General features: G+C 41.2%; 1 protein-coding gene across 1 annotated transcript in view; it reads right to left on the reverse strand.

The window, feature by feature from the left end:
• The window catches only part of LOC309552619 (dynein axonemal heavy chain 3-like), a 1,537,563-nt gene that overhangs the window by 1,120,614 nt on the left and 397,056 nt on the right, over positions 1–19,893 (reverse strand). The window contains exon 13 of the mRNA XM_082253560.1: positions 14,761–14,875. Coding sequence (XP_082109686.1) covers positions 14,761–14,875 — 115 coding nt within the window. The remainder of the gene's footprint in view (positions 1–14,760; positions 14,876–19,893) is intronic.

Consider the following 19,893-nt stretch of genomic DNA (forward strand, 5'->3'; position numbering starts at 1 on the left):
ACTTACTTATAAAATTTCTTCCACAGCGTTTCCATCTCTGTTGTGGGCAGCTGAAGCCGGCGCGGTCCTCTTCTGTGTCTTCTTCCGCGTCTTCTTGTCCCAGAATGCGCCGCACCGGCCCCTCTCGTCACTTCCGGCGCGACGCCGCATTCCTCCACAGCTTCTGGGCATGCCCAGAAGCTGTTTAGCAGGGGAATGCGGCGTCGCCCGGAAATGACGAGCGGGGCCGGTGCCGTCGCATTGATTCCTGGGAGCTGTGACGTTCAGCTCCCAGGAATCATAGCAAGGCAGGAAGTGACGGGGTGAGCCGCGGCTCCGAGGGAGGAAGTACTCTGAGGTGAGTATCTTCGATCTTCAATTGCAAGGTAAGTAAACAAAAAAAAAATAACTACCCAATTCCTTTTCAGGTGAGGCATACCTAGCGGAGGGGCACAAAAAAAATCTCGTTTTTGTGCCCGGAACTCCGCTTTAAATCTAAACCCTAGTGAAGTATTTGGGTTAGGGGAACAAATCCTGAAAATCAATTCTGCTAATTTCCAAGGCTAATAGGCAAGGAATAGTCAAACAAAGGGCCTAGGCGATTGGGCACCGCCATGGGGGACATGTACGAATGCAAAAATACATTAAATAAAGTAAATATTCTTGGTTCCTCCTTTTTATGTGATTTTGAGGTCAACATGGAAAGACACCTTACAATTACCTTCTTGGGAAATCATGTTAAAGAGTATGTGAGGTTACAGGACAGTACAATTCTCAGGCATAGCATCAGTAACATTGTATTCTGGCATCAAATATTTAGCATGATTTTCTCACTTTTAAATTATTGTTTGTTTTAACCCCTTCCCACTTAAGGGTAAAACAAATGGTAATGCCTAAGCACAAATTTGCAACTTTGACATGTGTTAGTAAAACCGTACATATCATCACAAATACTTTACATCTAGGTGGATTATATCTTGTTTTTTTTTTTAGGAAATATTGGGGTTTCATTTAGTGGTAAATGTTAATGAATATCTCCTGATTTTGTTTTATTATCAAAAATAAAAAAACTGTCTCAAAATAGCAATTTTTTATTTATTTTTTTGTAATTTAGTTGTATACTTTTTGCTATTACTATAATCTACCAACAAACAGCCACACAAAATAAATTATCCTGCTCCTGGTGATCGCATTGATACTGCATATGTGTTTGTTAGTTGTTGTACGTACCTATAGAATAGCCCAGAAACAATAGTGCACATTTTGCTTTAAATATAACTTAAGCAGCACTCCAAGCTGAACCATTATAACTTAAGAAACATAGCTTTTGTAGGTAGTTTAGGAGGTGACACAATGATTCTTTATCCAACAATGATAAGCCTGAATTGATCAGCAGGAGTTGCAGCCACAACAAATCTAAAAGCTATAGGAAAGTGTACTCTTAAACAAAAAATAAAGAGAACGCTACCAATGGTGTATGATCTAGCCAGTGGCACAACAGCTTGATTGTATATTTTGTGAGCTTCTTCTTTCATACCACCACACTGCATTACATGAAAACTTTAAAAAATGTCAGAATATAGTGCACAAAAACTTTCAAAACCACATTCCCAAAATCCCCTTTCATCCCTATATTCCCAATTATTCCTCAAGTATTCAAAATATAGACTTCTGCTATGTGTTTGGAAAAATAGTCTAGTATCAGGACAGTATGCAAGGATAGACTAGGCTGCAAAAAGAATGAGCTCCACAGTGTGGACCTATTTTAGTGTATCTGCTTCAAACAGTGCAATTTTGTTCTAAAACGTCTGCCTGCATTTATCATCTGTGGTAAAAGTACCAGCCATTTGAAAACAAATGCATGAGGAACCACATTATTCTGCAACACAGATCTCAGTAGGAGCAGGAACACAATGAGATGGGTCAGCAGCAAAAGAAACATGGCCTGTTATGGTTCCCTTTTTCCTCTTGCCCTACAAACTCTCTTATTTTGCCATTTCATGTGGACTTCTAATGTGAGCTGTTCTTCCTCCCTCTCCTTCTCAAGAGTGCCATTTTTTCAGCACTGCTAATGCACAATTTTCTTCCTCCTCCTCTTCTACTAATCCTGCCATAGGAAAAGGAGGATTGGGTTCTGGTAGTGAGGAGCAAGAATGTAGTATGGGCATTTAGGAGGAGTTAATCAAAAATTAAAAAGACTGCCTACACTTCCACAGCATAGGTGGAAGGGCAGGCAGCATAAGGAGGAGGGAGGAAATTCTATTACTGAGGAACAGGCAGAAGAACAGCAATAAATTAAAGCATATGTAAAGCCAAAAAATGTTTTTTTCTTTTTAGTATTTAATTAGGTAGGTAAGAATTGTAGGTTTTATTACAGTCTGTGTGTTTCCCTTCTAATTGTCACCAAAACTGAAAGTTTAATTTGCCCACGGAGCAAAAGGTGAAAACATCCTTCATTAGATATACTTGGTCTTCGAAAGGCCAATTGCCTTTTTAGTGCTGTTTCTGCATCCTTTTCCTCATTCTCTAATCTCACCATTTCCCCACCAACTTTCTATGGGGAAACAAACAGTGCGCTCCCCGCACAGAGACTGTTGTCTCTATGAAAGCCCATCCTATTCCGAGTCACCTAATCATTGTGATAGCCTTTGATTGGCTATCACAGTGATCAGTCACTGTGAAGCCCGCCCCCATGTTTTCTGTCTCTGTGAAAGGATGAGACAGATATATTGTATCTTTTTCTGTCCTTGAAGAGATAGGAAAAAAAAAAAGTGTGTATAGAAAAAAAAAAAGTTCATTTTTTTTCTATTTTGGGCCAGTTTTCCTTTGATAATAAAAAAGAGATCAGGAGATATCCATTACCATTTACCACCAAATGAAAGCCCAATTAGTCCTAAAAAAAACAAGGTATAATCCACTTGGATGCATAAAGTAATTGTGATGATGAGTACAGGTTTACTAAAACATGTCAGAGTTTGAAAACCGCCGTACTACCTACCACGGCACTCGCCCTGTTAAATCTCACAATTGAAGCGCTTCCACCGGCTCTTAGGCATATCGTCACCCACGTTCTTTTAGCAGCTATACTGACCATTACTAGGAACTGGAAACAGACACAACCCCCTTCAATGCGGGAAGTTCTGGATATGGTTCACACCCATAGTATGTATGAAATTATGTTTGCCTCGAGTAGAGGGAACTATCAAACGTCCCTTTCCTTGTGGAAGCCGTGGTCACAGTGGTACCACCCACTCTCTACGCCTGCTCTACCCTGAAATTCAGTTTAAACCTGTTGATGGCGAATTGACTCCTGCTGATGTTATTATGATGAACCCATAATTTTATGTTTATATTTTGTCACTATTTACGCACTATCACTGCATTTAGCTGTTATGTATTTCTTTGCCTGGAACAATTTCTCTGCAATGTTGTTTATACCTTTATTTGTTGTACTGAAAATCTTCAATAAAAACCATTGAACAATAAAACATGTCAGAGTTGCAAAATTGAGCTTAGGCATTAAGATTTGTTTTACCGCAAAGGGAATAAATACTGCTGTCTTGTAATGCTATTGAACTTTATTATTTCAATGCTATGTTTTCTTTATATGGCACTTACCAGTTTTTATTATACCTATTATAGTGCTTGTTGCGGCCTTACTGTTGTTTCATGATTTGACGCAGCCGAGATGACTGGCACTTAAGGAAGGGAGAGTGTGGATAGATTTAAACAGTTAGTTAGGTGCTGTCCTGGCCGGGAGAGGAGGAAATAATGTCATGTCCGGTTTCTTTTTGGCAGGTTCTCATCTGGGTCTGGCCCATTTGTCCTGTGTCGTATAAATTGGATCGGTGGACCAGCTCACAGAGTTCAGATTGTACTTCTCCCAAGCAGAGCACTGGGATCAACATTGGGAGAGAGTTCTAGGACAGCTGTGGAAATGAGACCCGTAAGGGATGGAGATGATGAATGAGACCCGGATCAACAGAAGGATGTCATATATCACATGCCCTCATGTAGCGACTCTTAACTTGGGGTTTGCCCTGAAGTCACCAGCACTGGTGTATGCCTCCAAAGGATTTTCATTCACATGACAATGCCTCTGAAGGACTATGACTGTTGGACTACACCTCAGCTGGTATGCCGGGACAGCACACAGTTTGTAGTTAGAAGTAGGGATGTAGGAGTAACCTTGCACTTATACACTGCCTGACCAAAAAAAAAAGTCACCACCTGGAACTACCTAAGCAACTAACTAAACTAAGCATGTGCCCAAACCCTGTGAGCAGAGGTGATAGCCACCAAAAAAAGCCACCTTTTGTAAAAGAATAAAAAAGGGATCTCCTGTATGTTTTCAAAGAGAGATTTTATAGAACCAACAGAACGAGGTTCAAATCCCATGGTGACAGAGGAGTACCTACAGGTGGAGTAAAATGATAAACCCCCTGAAGGTATGTATGCCCCAATGAATGGGAAGCCAAAGGTCTTTCAGAAAAGACTGACGAGGCAGACATTGGCCTTTCTACGTGCTCAAGGCCAGTTCCTGATTCAACCCAATTGAAGAAAGGCCAGAATCTCAGCCACTGAAAAAGAAAGAGGATGGACGCCGCAAACCGCACACGGGGAAATGTATGCCTTACACATCCAATGATAAAGCTTTGGAGATGTAGATTTCCTCACCTTCAACATGGTTGAAATCACCGAGCCAGACAAGCCCCTGTCCTTTAACATCTGGCTCCCAACAGTCAGGCCGTCAAAGCCAGCGACTGTAAAACAGGATGGAAGATCAGCCCTTGAGACTACAGATCATCCCTGAGAGGATGCCTCCAGGGGACATTGGCAACCAGTCGCAGCAGGTCAGTGTACCAAGAAAGGCAAGGTCAGTCCAGAGCCACCAGAATGACTGGAATCATTTCCTCCTCAATTTTGCGTAGAAATCGAGAAAGAAGCTGGAGCAAAGGAAGGTGTAAATCAGATGGTACTGGCATTCATGGTGTCTGCCAGAGGATCTTACGGCCTGGCCACAAACCTTGGCACCTTTCTGTAGAGCCAGGATGCCAACAGAGCCACCTTGGGGGTGCCCCACCACAGACATATCTGATGAAACATGTCCAGATAAAGGGACCATTCCCCCTGTTCCAACGCCTGATGATTGAATAATCCGCCTGCCAATTTTCCACGCCAGAAAAGTGCACTGCGGAGAGGGCAAGAATGATCTGCCCACCGGAGAATGCCAGTCACCTCCAGGGCTTATAACACACTCCTTGTGCTGCCCTAGTGATTTACAAAGCCACGGCCATGGCGTTGTCCAACTGAATCCGCACTGAGAGCCCCCTGGAACCACTCCGCCAAATGATCCAGGAAAAGCCTGATCACTCGAAGTTCCAAGACATCAAAGGCCAATGGGCATTAACTGATGCCCGCAAAAAGGGGGGCCAATGAAAGAACCATGAAAGGGGAACCCCCAAGGAGGCCTGCATAGGAGGCTGCAAACAGGCCCCCCTAAGGGGGGCTGCCCACCGCTAATCCAGGAAAACCCGCAGACAGACTACCCCCACAGAGCCACTGGGGAAGGTTGATGCCCCACAGCACCCTGGCAGCTAAACCTGCCTGGGACCCTGTTCTCCCCCCTCATAAGCCACCCTACCAGAAGAGGGGTGGCCCAGTAGGCCCCAAAGCCGCAGCCTAAATTTTGGGCTATGTAAGCACTATCCGTGAGGGACCTGTGACCAGCCAGGGAGTGGAGGGGAGATGAATGTCCCGGGGTACAATAGCGGCATTAGCTGTCACAACTGGGGCTGCCCCAGAGAAGGTCCAGCCAGTAGGCCACAAAGCCGCGGCCTAAATGTTTGGCCTGCCTGACCCGTGGATACAGAGCCACCTGCCCCCCGACCCACCAGCTGTCCCAAGGGGACACAAAAAGGCCACCCACCCCATAGAAGGCCCACTAAGGGTGACAGGAGGACAGTGCATCCACAGGCACCAAGGTACCCACAGCCTGGCCACCAGCCACCCCCCACCATGAGCACAGGCAGACAAGCCAGCTCAATGCCACCCAAGGAGGGGGAGGGGGGCGAAAAGGGAAGAGAACCCCAGAGGGACCAACCATCCCAGGGAGTACCCGCGCCCACACTGAAATCTGGAAAGGAGAGGAGGGGACCCTTACTTATGGATCCAGAGAAGCGGGCGGATAACATTCCAAAGACAGAAACCTCCTCTCTACCGAAGTGGGGGAGCTGTTGGTAGGAAGGAATGGTGCGACTCAGGCTGAGACCTGGTTGTATGCAACCATGCGAGACGTTTAACTTGCAGGCCATCCCCCGTCCAGTGGGGCTGTGTTGCGGCCGACCGAGCGCTGAGCTACGGTTTGCACACGCTTGCTGGTCAGGCTGAGGGGACCACTGGGACTGCAATAGTCCAGTCCATCTCTCAGCCCAGCAGCTGCTAGCAGATCTCCACAGGAAAAAAACGGGATCCAAAAACAAAGCAAAAAATTGACAAAAAAATTCCAGGACCTAGGGCCCGGCTGGGAGATTAGAGCTTACTCCTCAACTAGACAAACAAAAACTAAGTATCTCTAAGCAAAGAGGGGGGTTATGCCAGCTAAGGATGGCCCACAGGGCGTAGCCAAGCTTTTGTGTTGCCTGCCTAGTCCTACTCCTGTAGAGGGCAGCATAATCCTATGGTGAAGAATATGGAGCTGATATCGGTTTTTCGTTGCAGATACCAATATTTTGGCCATTGCATATCAGTATCGGCTGATATTTTTAACATTCAAAGTTTTGCAAAATAAACACAATTTTCGACACAAATCTGTTACTGAACATGTTAATGTTTGTTTATTAACATTTTTAACACTGAAGTCAGTGCAAATTAAACTGCTAGAAAAAAAGCTAGACAACAACAAACAGCTAGACAGTGATTGGAGGAGTCAGTGGACTACCACTGCAGTAGTGCACTCACTGCAATTATTTTAAATCACTACTACAGTCAGTGCAAATTAAACTGCTAGAAAAAAAGATAGACAACATCAAAAAGCTAGACAGCGGATTGGAGTAGTCAGTGGACTACTGCTGCAGTAGTGCACTCACTGCAATGATTTTAAATCACTAACTGCAGCAGTAATCCACTGACTCCAATCCAAAAAAAGTTAGACAAAAGCTAGACAGTTGAATGGATTGGAGTGGAGTGGACACTAGTACTATACTACTAAACTTTCAATACTCCCAGTTAAGTAGAACAATATTATAATGCAGAAAGCATAACATTTCAGCATGTTCACCAGTTAAACGGCTTCTTTTTTTCATAAATTGCTGCCACTTTACTAAAAACATGCTCACTTTGTACCGAGGAAGGAGGAGCAGAAAGGTATCTTCTAGCATGAGAAGCGAGTCTTTTGTAGCGTGCCTCATTTTCTTTCCACCACTGAAGAGGATCACCACTTCTTCTGTCAATTACCGGTTCCTTCAAATAGAGATGAAGCTCATCATCCGGGCTCATTATTGCAGATTCTGAAGAATCCTCCACATGAGGCCCTAATAAAACACTGAACATGGCATCTATTTGACCACAATGAAGTTTCTCTTCTGTCCATTGTCTTTTTGGACATTTTTCTCCTGCATCCCGCTCTTCCACATTAGAAACTTGCTCTTTTTGACTTTTCTTTTTGGCAGGAAGCTCCTGCACCTCCTGTTGAATATCTTCTGTCAGCCATTGTTTTGCCTTGACCAATACATCATCAGAAGAGAAAGGATGGTTCTTGTATCGAGGATCCAAAAGACATGCAAGCACAACATTTTATTCTCTTCGTGCTTCTCAAAACGTTTGGTGAGGCTGTCCCTCATGGCCTGCCCACATGTTTTAGTGCCATGTGTGTTGGGTCCTTCATTCTCTTGAAGAAGCATCTTCAGCGCACTCTCACATGGGATGACAGATGACACAGATGAGTCGTAATGACTCACCTCTAGTGTCACTTCCTCTGGGGGGAGGAGGGTCTCAATGACAGAGGTTATTGATATTGTGCTCACTGTACCTTGTTATTGAACCATTGTGGGATGTTTATGCTTATGATAATGTGTTAATGTACTTTGTATCCAGTTATCCACTTGGTACCGAATAGTCTGGGTGGGCAATGAGTCAGCCAGGGGGATAGTTGTTTAGTTAACTTAATGTTTATAGTATATATTGGCTGTTGTTTGGCTATATTGATTGTGTTCCTGTTTTGTATTGTTAGGGTAATATGATCAGGAGGGGAATGTCCTCCTGTGGGGTATAGGGTACGTGTCTAGGTTTCAATAAACAGTCATTATTTTGGATTTTATCTCACATCTTGTCTGTGTACGATGCGTGGGGTACGATGCGTGGGGTAAAAAGGGTTGGTATTAGCTCTCGATCTGTTCGTAATGGTTTGGAGGGCAGGAGGTGCTGTTTGGCAGAAGGAAGCACCTAAGCAGGGCGCCAAGCGGTTCCGTCACAGTACTACTGTGTTGCTGCCTCTTTAACAAATCCCTTTTGCTCTGAGAATCCTTTGCAATGCATTAAATGTTTAAAATACATTTAAAAAATTATAAACTGTGAAAAAATAACAAAATTGATTCAGAACTGTTATGGTTTCCTTTTAATTTAACAACTTAATTGCACCACAGTTAGTATATAAAGAGTGGATAGGACCTCTTAACCAGTTCAAGTAAGCAAGGGCAGAGGAGAATTGTAGTAATATAGCTTGTGCTAGTGGCCGGGGGTGGAGATATTTCCCCAGTGCTCAGTCAAGATGGAAATCAGTGACAGATGCCAGTGTCTTACAGCTATCTCCTCAATATTCAGATCTGCAATCACAGCACCTGGTAGAGGGAAGTCTTTCATTACTTACTTACTTTTTAGCACTGAAATGCTATCTGCTCGAATGCAGAGAGAGGCAAAGGAAGTTAATGCTGGAAGAATGCAAAATGATGAATGGTGTTGTGGCCATTTGTTAAGGGAAGCTGAATGATCATGATTTTTTGTGCCAATAGCATGTTATTTAGGTTAGTAAATTATTCAGGCCAAGTCCATTTCATTTTCAAAGAGCAGCAGTCATCCTGTTTAGCTCATTAGGTCATTGTTTATAATGTTTTCCTTATAATCAGGGACATAGATATGTGTTTTTTTTTTCTTGGGACCAACAGAGATGGAGGCTGGGACAAGAACTTGGAGAAACCCAAGTATCACACACACTGGCAGAGCCTTTACCAATAAACAGCTAGGGATGTGCCCCTCCTGCTCTGTCTGACACTCACCCAGGTTCTCCATGATACTGCTGACCTAGAGACCTCCCTGGTAGTCAAATACAACTTTCACACTTCAAGGTCCAAATGTTTATATGCCCCTGCTTGTGCATGTATGATCGCATTCCAACCACACCCCACCATTTTATGTGTAGCAAACAGCCTGCACTCTCCTCTATCTGCCTGGGGTGACTCACTGCTTTGCAATACTCATAGCTTTCTCACCTGGCAGTTAAGGTTATTATATGGAACACTGTCTGCATGCAGTCATTGTGTTATTTCTGAGGTTCTGTTCCCATCAATACCTGCTTTCCAAAAACATACTAGTAGATTACTTGGCATATGGACCTAGTCTGAAATTCCACCTCTGCCACAGTTGCTCCTAAGTCCCTTCTAAGATAAGAAAAATGTAGTGGCAGCACTATAAACCCCAGGCTGTAAAAATGCACAGAATGCGTAAAGTATCATGAACAAATACAGGGAAGTAGAAGTCAAAGAGAACTACCGTTACACAGAGGGAAACCCTTACACACAATGTGTGTTCACATTGCTAAGTGATAGAATCTTCCTACATATGATAGTCCTAAATCACACACAAAATTTAGAACACTGGCTCTGAATGTGAAGTGATAACTTCTTGTGCCTCACTTACTGCCTATCAGGCTCCATGTACACCACACCATATTCCTGTATGTGACCACAGTCCTCCTTGCTGTCTCCTGCACTTCCTCCCATGGCCACTAGTCTCATTGTGTGAAGCTGACCTAATCTATATCTCTATCAGCCAGCAAAGCTTAATTGATCATCGCTGTAATTTGTAAACATACTGGCATCAGTCTTCCACTACCTACATCCTTTGCCACGCATTGCTTTAGATGATCTCACCAGCCAGATCCTCAGAAGAAGTGAGTAATTGAAGATTTAAGTCTGGATGGGGCAGGGCAGCCTAGTTTAACTGCTTATAAGTGGATGCTGGAGTGGAGTTGGACCACCTTATTGTTCTCTATATCTATGCCCCAGCTTTCAATGCCCTGTTTCGGCATATATATCTGAAAAAGAGAGTTATAACAAACATTGTTCTTAAAGGACACAACCCACCTTTCACCATTTTGCAGTAATATAGATTACTGTCTTTAGCCTAAAGGAAACCATGAAAATGCCAGCTGGTACTATTTTCCTCCCAAGCCAAAAATGCCAGTTGCTATTGCTTGCTTATCAGACCAAAATGTCCCAGTTCTCCTTTAAATAGGGAGTAACCTGGAGAAGGTAGGTAAAAAGCAAAATGCTACTTGCACCCTCAAGGTAAACATTATCCTTTCTGAGCCTTTCCACATTGGCAATGGGACACACAAAGGGTGCCTACTTTTGCAGTTGAACTTGATATTAAATTTACAACCATTCCTGTGCTCTGTTTAGGCTAACCCAAACATTAGTCCTGAACCCATATGCAGACAATGTGTTGTTCTTTCTTAGTAACCTGATTATTTACCTGCTGAATCTTATCTCTGAGTTCAAAATGCATGGAGAACTCTCCTATTTTCATATCAACTATCAAAAATCCATTGCCCTGAATCTCACTGCACCTTAAATGGTATACAAACAATTTAAAATAGAATTCACTTTTAAATGGGTCTTCTCCTCTCCCTTCTTGTATCTGGGCATTCAACTCCCCAAAAATGTAACCAAATTATACTATCTCAATTTCTTCCCTTTAATGTCAACACTACAGGCAGAGTTGCAGTCATGGTCTTCCAAAAACCTCTCCTGGTTGGGGAAATGCAACACTATTAAACAAAAAAACCTTTCTTGGGTACTTTGTTTGTTTCAAACAATACATATCCAACTTCTGACACACTTCTGCAAAACACTCCAGTCCCTTATAAATAAATGCGTATGATCCAAAAAACCTGCCCACTGGAAACACACCATTTTTCGATGGCTAAAAGACTCCAGAGGTATAGCTCTACCTTGTCTCCAAATATCACCCAAACTGTCCAGAGGTATAGCTCCCTTGTGTCCTCCTTCCATGCTCATCTTCAGAACTTCTCCAGACTCTCTCCCATCCTCTGGAACTCAGTACCTCAATCTGTCCGGCTATCTCTTACTTCACTCTTGTTCTTGTTATCTCTTGTTCACTTTTAGGCAATCCCTGAAAACTAATCTCTTCAAGGAGGCCTATCCTGCCTTCAGATAACAACCAAATCCTCTATTTCTCCCATCAGTTCATCCCTCACAGTTACTAGCTTTTGTTTCACCAGCCCCTCCCTATAAGATCGTAAGCTCGCAGGAGCAGGGCCCGCTTAAACCTTGTGTATTGAATTGTATTGTTGCTGTATTGTCTTTCTTTATATTGTAAAGCGCTGTGCGAACTATTGGTGCTAACAAAATTGTGTATAATAATAATATTAATAGTAATAATAAAGACACACATGACAAATTTAGAAATACATAGTTCTATTGGATTTAATTTACCTTCACTGATGAGTTCAAACGATTATTGACAGCTTAAGTGGGTTGATGGCATGGCTCAGCTGAAGATGGACCACAAAAAGTCTATATGCCCCCCTTTTTTTTTTAATACCTCCATGATAACATCAGGGATACAGCTGGGTTCCTTTCCTAGGCTCTGATATGAGTGTTGCCCCCGCCCCCCCTTTTTTTTGTACATTGTCCCCTAAAACAATACATGAGCATGTTGGTGGCCTCCCTGTGACTATAAAATGAGATAATGTAGGTGTGCAGTATCAATTGCCTTTGAGGTGGAACCTTGGACCTCCTTTTGCCAGCATCTACTGCTTCCATACCATACTTTACATATCATAGTCTGACCTACATCTGGCCTCACATCTACTGTATTCTTACAAGAATCCTATAATCCTACTATTACCTGTGGCCCCTCAGATTCCTCTGTTAGTTCCCAATATGATGAACATTACTTGTTACACACTGATTGGTTAATCTGTCCAATCTTCTTTTGTTGTTTCCTTGCTTGTTTTACCTTTTGTTCATTTCTTTACTGAAAAATTGTATAAATAAAGAATGCAAAAAAAAAAAAAAGGACAATGCTCCCAAAGTTCAGCGTCATTTCCAGAGAAATCAGAAATGAGGAAGAACATGGTTTCCTTTCAGCACAAGGGTGGTGTTTTAGAGTTTGGATGGCCTCAAATTTTACTTTTTCTTGTTTTTTCTCCTCTTGGGAGGAAAACACTGGCATCAGCACGGCATTATTTCTGCACATTTATGGTCCCCTACAGTGAGAGTACATGCCCTAAGGTTAGCTGCTCTGGTATCTCTGATGTAAAGAACAGACTTTTATATATATGTTTTAGTACAAATTTGGGATAAAGAAACAAAAAAAGGTTGATTGGCAGATCTGATGGACTTTTGAAACTGAGTGAAAAAATTGAATGAGAATCTGGTGAGCTGTTTACTGAGCAAGTATTGTCTTGCTTTGTTTTTTTTATGTTAAGAGATATAGAGATAGATAGATAGATAGATAGATAGATAGATAGATAGATAGATAGATAGATAGATAGATAGATAGATAGATAGATAGATAGATAGATAGATAGATAGATAGATAGATAGATAGATAGATAGATAGATAGATAGATAGATAGATAGATAGATAGATAGATAGATAGATAGATAGATAGATAGATAGATACAGTGCCTTGCGAAAGTATTCGGCCCCCTTGAACTTTTCGACCTTTTGCCACATTTCAGGCTTCAAACATAAAGATATAAAACTGTAATTTTTTGTGAAGAATCAACAACAAGTGGGACACAATCATGAAGTGGAATGAAATTTATTGGATATTTCAAACTTTGTTAACCAATTTGGCGTGCAAAATTATTCAGCCCCTTTACTTTCAGTGCAGCAAACTCTCTCCAGAAGTTCAGTGAGGATCTCTGAATGATCCAATGTTGACCTAAATGACTAATGATGATAAATAGAATCCACCTGTGTGTAATCAAGTCTCCTTATAAATGCACCTGCACTGTGATAGTCTCAGAGGTCCGTTTAAAGCGCAGAGAGCATCATGAAGAACAAGGAACACACCAGGCAGGTACAAGATACTGTTGTGGAGAAGTTTAAAGCCGGATTTGGATACAAAAAGATTTCCCAAGCTTTAAACTTCCCAAGGAGCACTGTGCAAGCGATAATATTGAAATGGAAGGAGTATCAGACCACTGCAAATCTATGGCCGTCCCTCTAAACTTTCAGCTAATACAAGGAGAAGACTGATCAGAGATGCAGCCAAGAGGCCCATAAACACTCTGGATGAACTGCAGAGATCTACAGCTGAGGTGGGAGACTCTGTCCATAGGACAACAATCAGTCATATAATGCACAAATCTGGCCTTTATGGAAGAGTGGCAAGAAGAAAGACATTTCTTAAAGATATCCATATAAAGTGTTGTTTAAAGTTTGCCACAAGCCACCTGGTAGACACACCAAACATGTGGAAGAAGGTGCTCTGGTCAGATGAAACCAAAATCAAACTTTTTAGCAACAATGCAAAATGTTATGTTTGGCGTAAAGCAACACAGCTTATCACCCTGAACACACCATCCCCACTGTCAAACATGGTGGTGGCAGCATCATGGTTTGGGCCTGCTTTTCTTCAGCAGGGACAGGGAAGATGGTTAAAATTGATGGGTAGATGGATGGAGCCAAATACAGGACCATTCTGGAAGAAAACCTGATGGAGTCTGCAAAAGACCTGAGACTGGGACGGAGATTTGTCTTCCAACAAGACAATGATCCAAAACATAAAGCAAAATCTACAATGGAATGGTTCACAAATAAACATATCCAGGTGTTAGAATGGCCAGGTCAAAGTCCAGACCTGAATCCAATCGAGAATCTGTGGAAAAAAATGATGGGGAAGGGAAAGCAATAAGATAATAGTATATAATAAGAGATAGAGTGCATAGTGTAAAGGATACCACTTTTAAAACACAAAATAGTACACTTATTTAAAATACAAAAGCAGGGTAAGATTTTATCTGACCCAAGAACTTCTCTGTCTGGTCAAATATATAATAACATTAAATCTATATGTAAAGTTTCCAATATGCAATTAAATATATTTATTTACAATATATCATTTAAAAAAGTTATGTTTAATTTATTACTGAAAATTGAAAGAATGCAAAATTCAACATTGTTCATTGAAATGCCACGTTTATGCAGTATGGTCATTCTATCCCAAATGACAAGACAAATGACATTCTCGGAGTATCCAGCAATCACACATTTCATTGTTTTAGGTTGAAATTGAAATGCATAGACAGTCTGGCAATGCAGAGCATTTGTCTTTATCTGTAGAGAACCTGACAAGAGGCATGATTACTTCTGTAAGGGTATCAAAATAAAGAAAAAATGTCCTGTCCACAGCCTAGGTTATTTATTAAATGTTGAACTGCTGACTGGCTAGGAAACAAGAAATTGTTTAGATGAGAGAGGATAACATTTTTTTCCTTGCAGAGTTAATATGACGAGCTTTGGTTCTACCTGCACAATTTGGCTTTCCTCAGCAGTAAGCCCTTCTGGAAGTTTTGCAGCTAACCATGACTTAGTCAGCGGCTCCCATCCTAAGTCTTTTGCTTCCATATATATCATTCCACATCTGAAATGCAATAAGAAATAGACAGATGTAAAATATAAGTTCAATAATTTGGATTCCTACAGCAAAATTTTGCAATATAGATCATAAGTAGAGGTAGACGTTTATATTTTTGCTTTTGGCACAGTACCTAGGCTACATATTAAAGTGCATGTAAACCCTAACAATGAACTTCTCTTATTTACTCCTTTTTGATTTGTTAATTAAACCATTGAAAGTCATTGTTATATCTGTTTGACAAGTGAAAAAAATATCTGTTGATGCTGCCAAAAACGATGTACACTATTAACTTTTATCAGTTAGTATTGTTCCTAGCTCTGTCTGTAGACTAAATAACACCTCACCAATATTATGGAGATATTGAGAGGAGGGGGTGTTCTGTAGCCCTGTTCTAGTGTGACAACACTGCTTCACAGTACTGTAGGTAAGCATTATCTCCCGTAGTGAGGAGTTGTAACTACTGGTTGGATCACCAGGTAAAAATAAAGGTGAAAATCCTGGAGAAAACGTAATACAGTCACCTCATCTAAAGAATGGCAAGCAGCAATATAGTAAATTGTTATTCTTGGGGTTAGATATGCGTTAAAGTGGTATTAAACCCAAAACTAAAAATGTAATATATTTCAGTTTACCAGTCATTAGACGTGGTGACTGCATCAGTTTTATTTTCTTTGGCATTTTTTCCCCTATGTTTTCAACTGGTGATCTGGCCAGTAACAAACCTCCTGTATTTGTGAGACATAATTCTGGAAGAATGAGCATAGGAGGCACGGCAGACAGTGGTTTATCCCATCTATGTAAACTGATACATTCTGTGAATATGCAGTTGGCTAAAGGATAGATACTCCAGTGTGGTTGTAAATGGGGTTCACTCAGAGCAGAAACCAGTCACCAGTGGTGTACCACAAGGCTTTACTCTAGGCCCTGTTCTATTTAACCTATATGTAAGTGATATATAACTAAAGGTTTGTTTGGAAAGGTCTGTCTTTTTTGCTGATGACACAAAGGTATGTAATAGGGTTAATATCCCTGAAGGTGTCTGTAACATGGAACATGATTTGGCATTGCTAGAAGATTGTTCAAAGCAGTGGAAACTGCAGTTCAATGTTTCTAAATGTAAAATAATGCACCTAGATAAAACATATCTTGAGAGAGTACAACCTTAAGGGTACAGTGTTGACCAGCACTAAAGAGGAATACGATTTAGAGGTGCTTATGTCAGATGATTGCAAAATGAGCAAACAGTGTGACCAGGCAGTGGGGAAAGTGAATAGAATTCTAGGATGCATCACTAGAGGGATAGCCAGCAGGAGGAATGAGGTCCAGATTCCCCTATATATATCTTTAGTGAGATCTCTTTTAGAATACCGTGTCCACTTCTGGAGACCTCAGATATTGATAAGATAAAACTAGTCTAGAGAGGGTAACAAAAATGGTAATAGGTCTGGGGGGATAAAACACATCGAGAGTGACTTCAGAAACCTAAAGTGATTGTATTGTCTCTTTTTTTCCTATAAATATAACAAACATGTTATACTTATCTGCTCTGTGTAGTTGGTTTTGCACAGTGGCCTCCTCTTCTCAGGTCCCTCTTCTTTGATCCTCGCCCCTCCCTCCTGTTCAGTGCCCCACAGCAAGCAGCTTTCTATGGGGCACCCGAGCTGAGTCACAAATCCCTGTGTCCATTCAGACATGAAGTCCTACCCCGGCCCCGGCCCCACCCCCTCTCTCTCCTGATTGACTAGCTGACTCTGATTGACACCAATGGCACCGCTTCTGTGTGTCAGCCGATCAGGAGGGAGAATCTCGAAGGGCTAAGACACTCATGGACATCATCAGTGAGAGACCTTGGGTAAGTATTAGAGCGGCCGAGGGGCTTCTGCACACAGAAGGTTTTTTTGGAATAAACTTCCATAGTTACATAGTTACATAGTTAGTGAGGTTGAAAAAAGACATCAGTCCATCCAGTTCAACCTATGATGTGTGTGTGTTTGCTTTTAACCGTACATTGTGTACCCCTGTTTGTTGTGGTCTCCAAGGTGCCCATCTAATAGTTTTTTGAAACTATCAATGCTCCCAGCTGATACGACTGCTTGTGGAAGAGAATTCCACATCCTTACCGCTCTTACAGTGAAGAACCCCTTACGCATTTTAAGGTTAAACCGCCTTTCCTCTAGTTTTAGTGAATGGCCACGTGTCTTATTGTATCTCCTCTCTCTGAATAGTTTGTTCCTTATGCTAGGGTCGCCAGTACAGTATTTGTACATTGATATCATATCCCCCCTCAATCGTCTCTTCTCCAGAGAGAATAAGTTCAGTGCTTGTAGTCTTTCCTCATAGCTGATGTCCTCCATTCCACTAATTATTTTTGTTGCCCTTCTATGGACTCTTTCCAATTCCAGCACATCATTCCTGAGGACCGGTGCCCAGAACTGGACAGCATACTCCAAATGTGGCCGGACCAGAGTCTTGTAGAGTGGGAGAATAATCTCCTTATTTCTGGAGTGAATCCCCTTTCTTATACATCCCAGTATTCTGTTGGCTTTGCTTGTAGCGGCTATAGTTACATAGTTGCAGCGGCTATAGTTACATAGTTCCAGCAGAGGTAGTGAGACAGTTAACATTAAATGGCTTCAAACATGCTTGGGACAGACATAGATATACACTTAGACAAGAAGTTAATGAAAAAAAATAAATAAATGGGCAGGCTCGATGGACTACTTGGTCTTTTTTCTTCCGTCACTTTTCTATGTTTCTTTTGAATAGCTGGAGAGCTTGCGTTTTTAAAATACAGTATTTATAGCTGGATCACAAGATAAAAAAAAGAAGAAAGAAAGCCTAAAAAAGAAAAACTAATATAGCTGGTAAGATGCAATATAATAAATGTTTGCTTTAGGGTTTAATACTGCTTTAACGTTAAGCTGAGCAGCCATAAATACAGTAACTCTGCAATTATTTTATAACTGGTCTAGAACTTTGCAGGAACTACAAATTAATTAAACTTTCTACATAGTATCTTGGACCCAAAATCAACCCCAACTCATCATTCAAGAGTTGTGAATGATTGCAGGTCCCAGCTATGCAAAATCACATTTTTGTCTTTCAATTAAATGGTAAGTTAGAGATTACCAAAAATGTAACTACATTTATGCTGCACTACTGTGAATCACCCTATTTTCATTGTAGGTTTCCAAGCGGTATGGTAGAGCTGACACTTGCACAAAAGGTCCAACCATAAGTCACCCCTTATATATATTAAAAGGAAAATACAGTTGGGAGAAATGCTGTACCTGGTCTATAAAAATATAAATTAACAATGGTAAACATATTTACACATTTTCTTTAATTCTTCATTCAACAAATCCATTGGTACAGATTGATTGACAGGGTACATTGTGGGACTTACAGAACAGCATTTTACATTAGAAGCCCATGTGTCTGTGTTCTCTTAACCTGTAGTTGTGCCCTGTGACTGTAGAGAAGTCCACATGGTTTTAGGATGAAGATATATGAAATAAATGTTATCATTTTGATAGAAATTGAGGTGCTATAAACTTTGTTTTTGGAACATTAGGGAGGAATGGGAGTAGAAAAGGATAGGTTGATAGATTGTCAATTTTGGACGAAAGAGGAGGGTAGTGGAAGTGGTAAAAGAGAAGAGGCAAAGGTGAGAATAAAATAAGAAAAAAAAGTAGGGTGTGGGTGGGAAGCATTAAAAGAAGCATGACTTTGGTAGGTATATTTTGGGTCATGATAATAATATAAGTACCAAGTAAAATCATGTTCTTCTCTTCTTTTCTTAGGAGTGGATGTAGGATTTTCCATAAAACTAATATTGTTCACCCTGGAAAACCATGGTTGTTGGTTTTGACTGCTCCCAGATATTGGGAATGCATCCTGAGGTCACATTTAACAGATGGATCAACAGGGAAATTATTTACCTTTTTCTGAACAAAGGTGTCATATTCAGAAGGACTGCAGTTGGGGTATTGATAAAAGAAATGGGGGTGGTCTGGGTGATGTTTTTTTTCACCTGCCACCAGAATGGGAGAAGAAGTATGCAATCGCAAAAGATGTTTCAGTAATGATGCATGAAAGAGTGTATCAACGTGCCTTACTGAAATATTATATTTCATAATACATTTCAGCTCATGCCCACTTTCCAATGGAATGTGATCCCTTGTAATTACATATTAACGAGGCAGACTAACACACCTCATTCACACACCCTGGACACCTAACAAGTTAGGTTTTGCATATAGACGACAGACAACACCTGAACACAATTGACAATTGCTTACATTAACACATCATACAGCTGAACACAGACGGAGCGGCTTTCCCACAAAACACAATTTTGACAGAGATGTATGGGAACACAAGGGCCTTTTCATGTATTGTTTCTGTGAGATATGTTCTATTGATAAGTTGACCCATGAATTGTAACTGGTTTAAACGAGGTTTTGCTGCCCAAATTTCCTTTAAATGTGTGAGCGAAACTATAAATAAAGTAGATGTGTCTACGCTACGCTTAAGTTGCTATGTGTCGTCGCATCTCCTGGCCAGCGGAAGGAGAATTCACTATACAGGGGGAGTTGGGACTGAAGGGCTGTGTATCATCTTGTAATTGCCTCCTGATGAGATTGAGCTAACAATGCAGTATGTGTATTACAACATAATTTAGTGGGATCCTGCTGCAGGAATAATTTAGTAAGGGTTAAAGAGGTTCTGTACCCACTGACTCATCATTTTGTAATGAATGCCCTTGTATTAACTACAGATAAATACTATGTCGGTGAAAAAAAACATTCTGTCTATTTTTGGTGTGGTAGTCTTCAAATTCCTTTTCAAATTCAACAAGAAGGGTAAGTCTTGTTGGGATTTAGTGATACAAATTTCTCAACGCCCATGCATATTTTCATATGTTCCATATGCAGTTTGGGCCACTCCCCAGCACTTGCATGACACTATGGGAGCAGCCATTGGGAGCAGCAGCTGTGTTTGTACAGCTGCTCTGTCCC

Source organism: Pelophylax lessonae, assembly GCF_965119305.1.
Source record: "Pelophylax lessonae genome assembly, chromosome: 4".
Classification (NCBI taxonomy): Eukaryota; Metazoa; Chordata; class Amphibia; order Anura; family Ranidae; genus Pelophylax; species Pelophylax lessonae.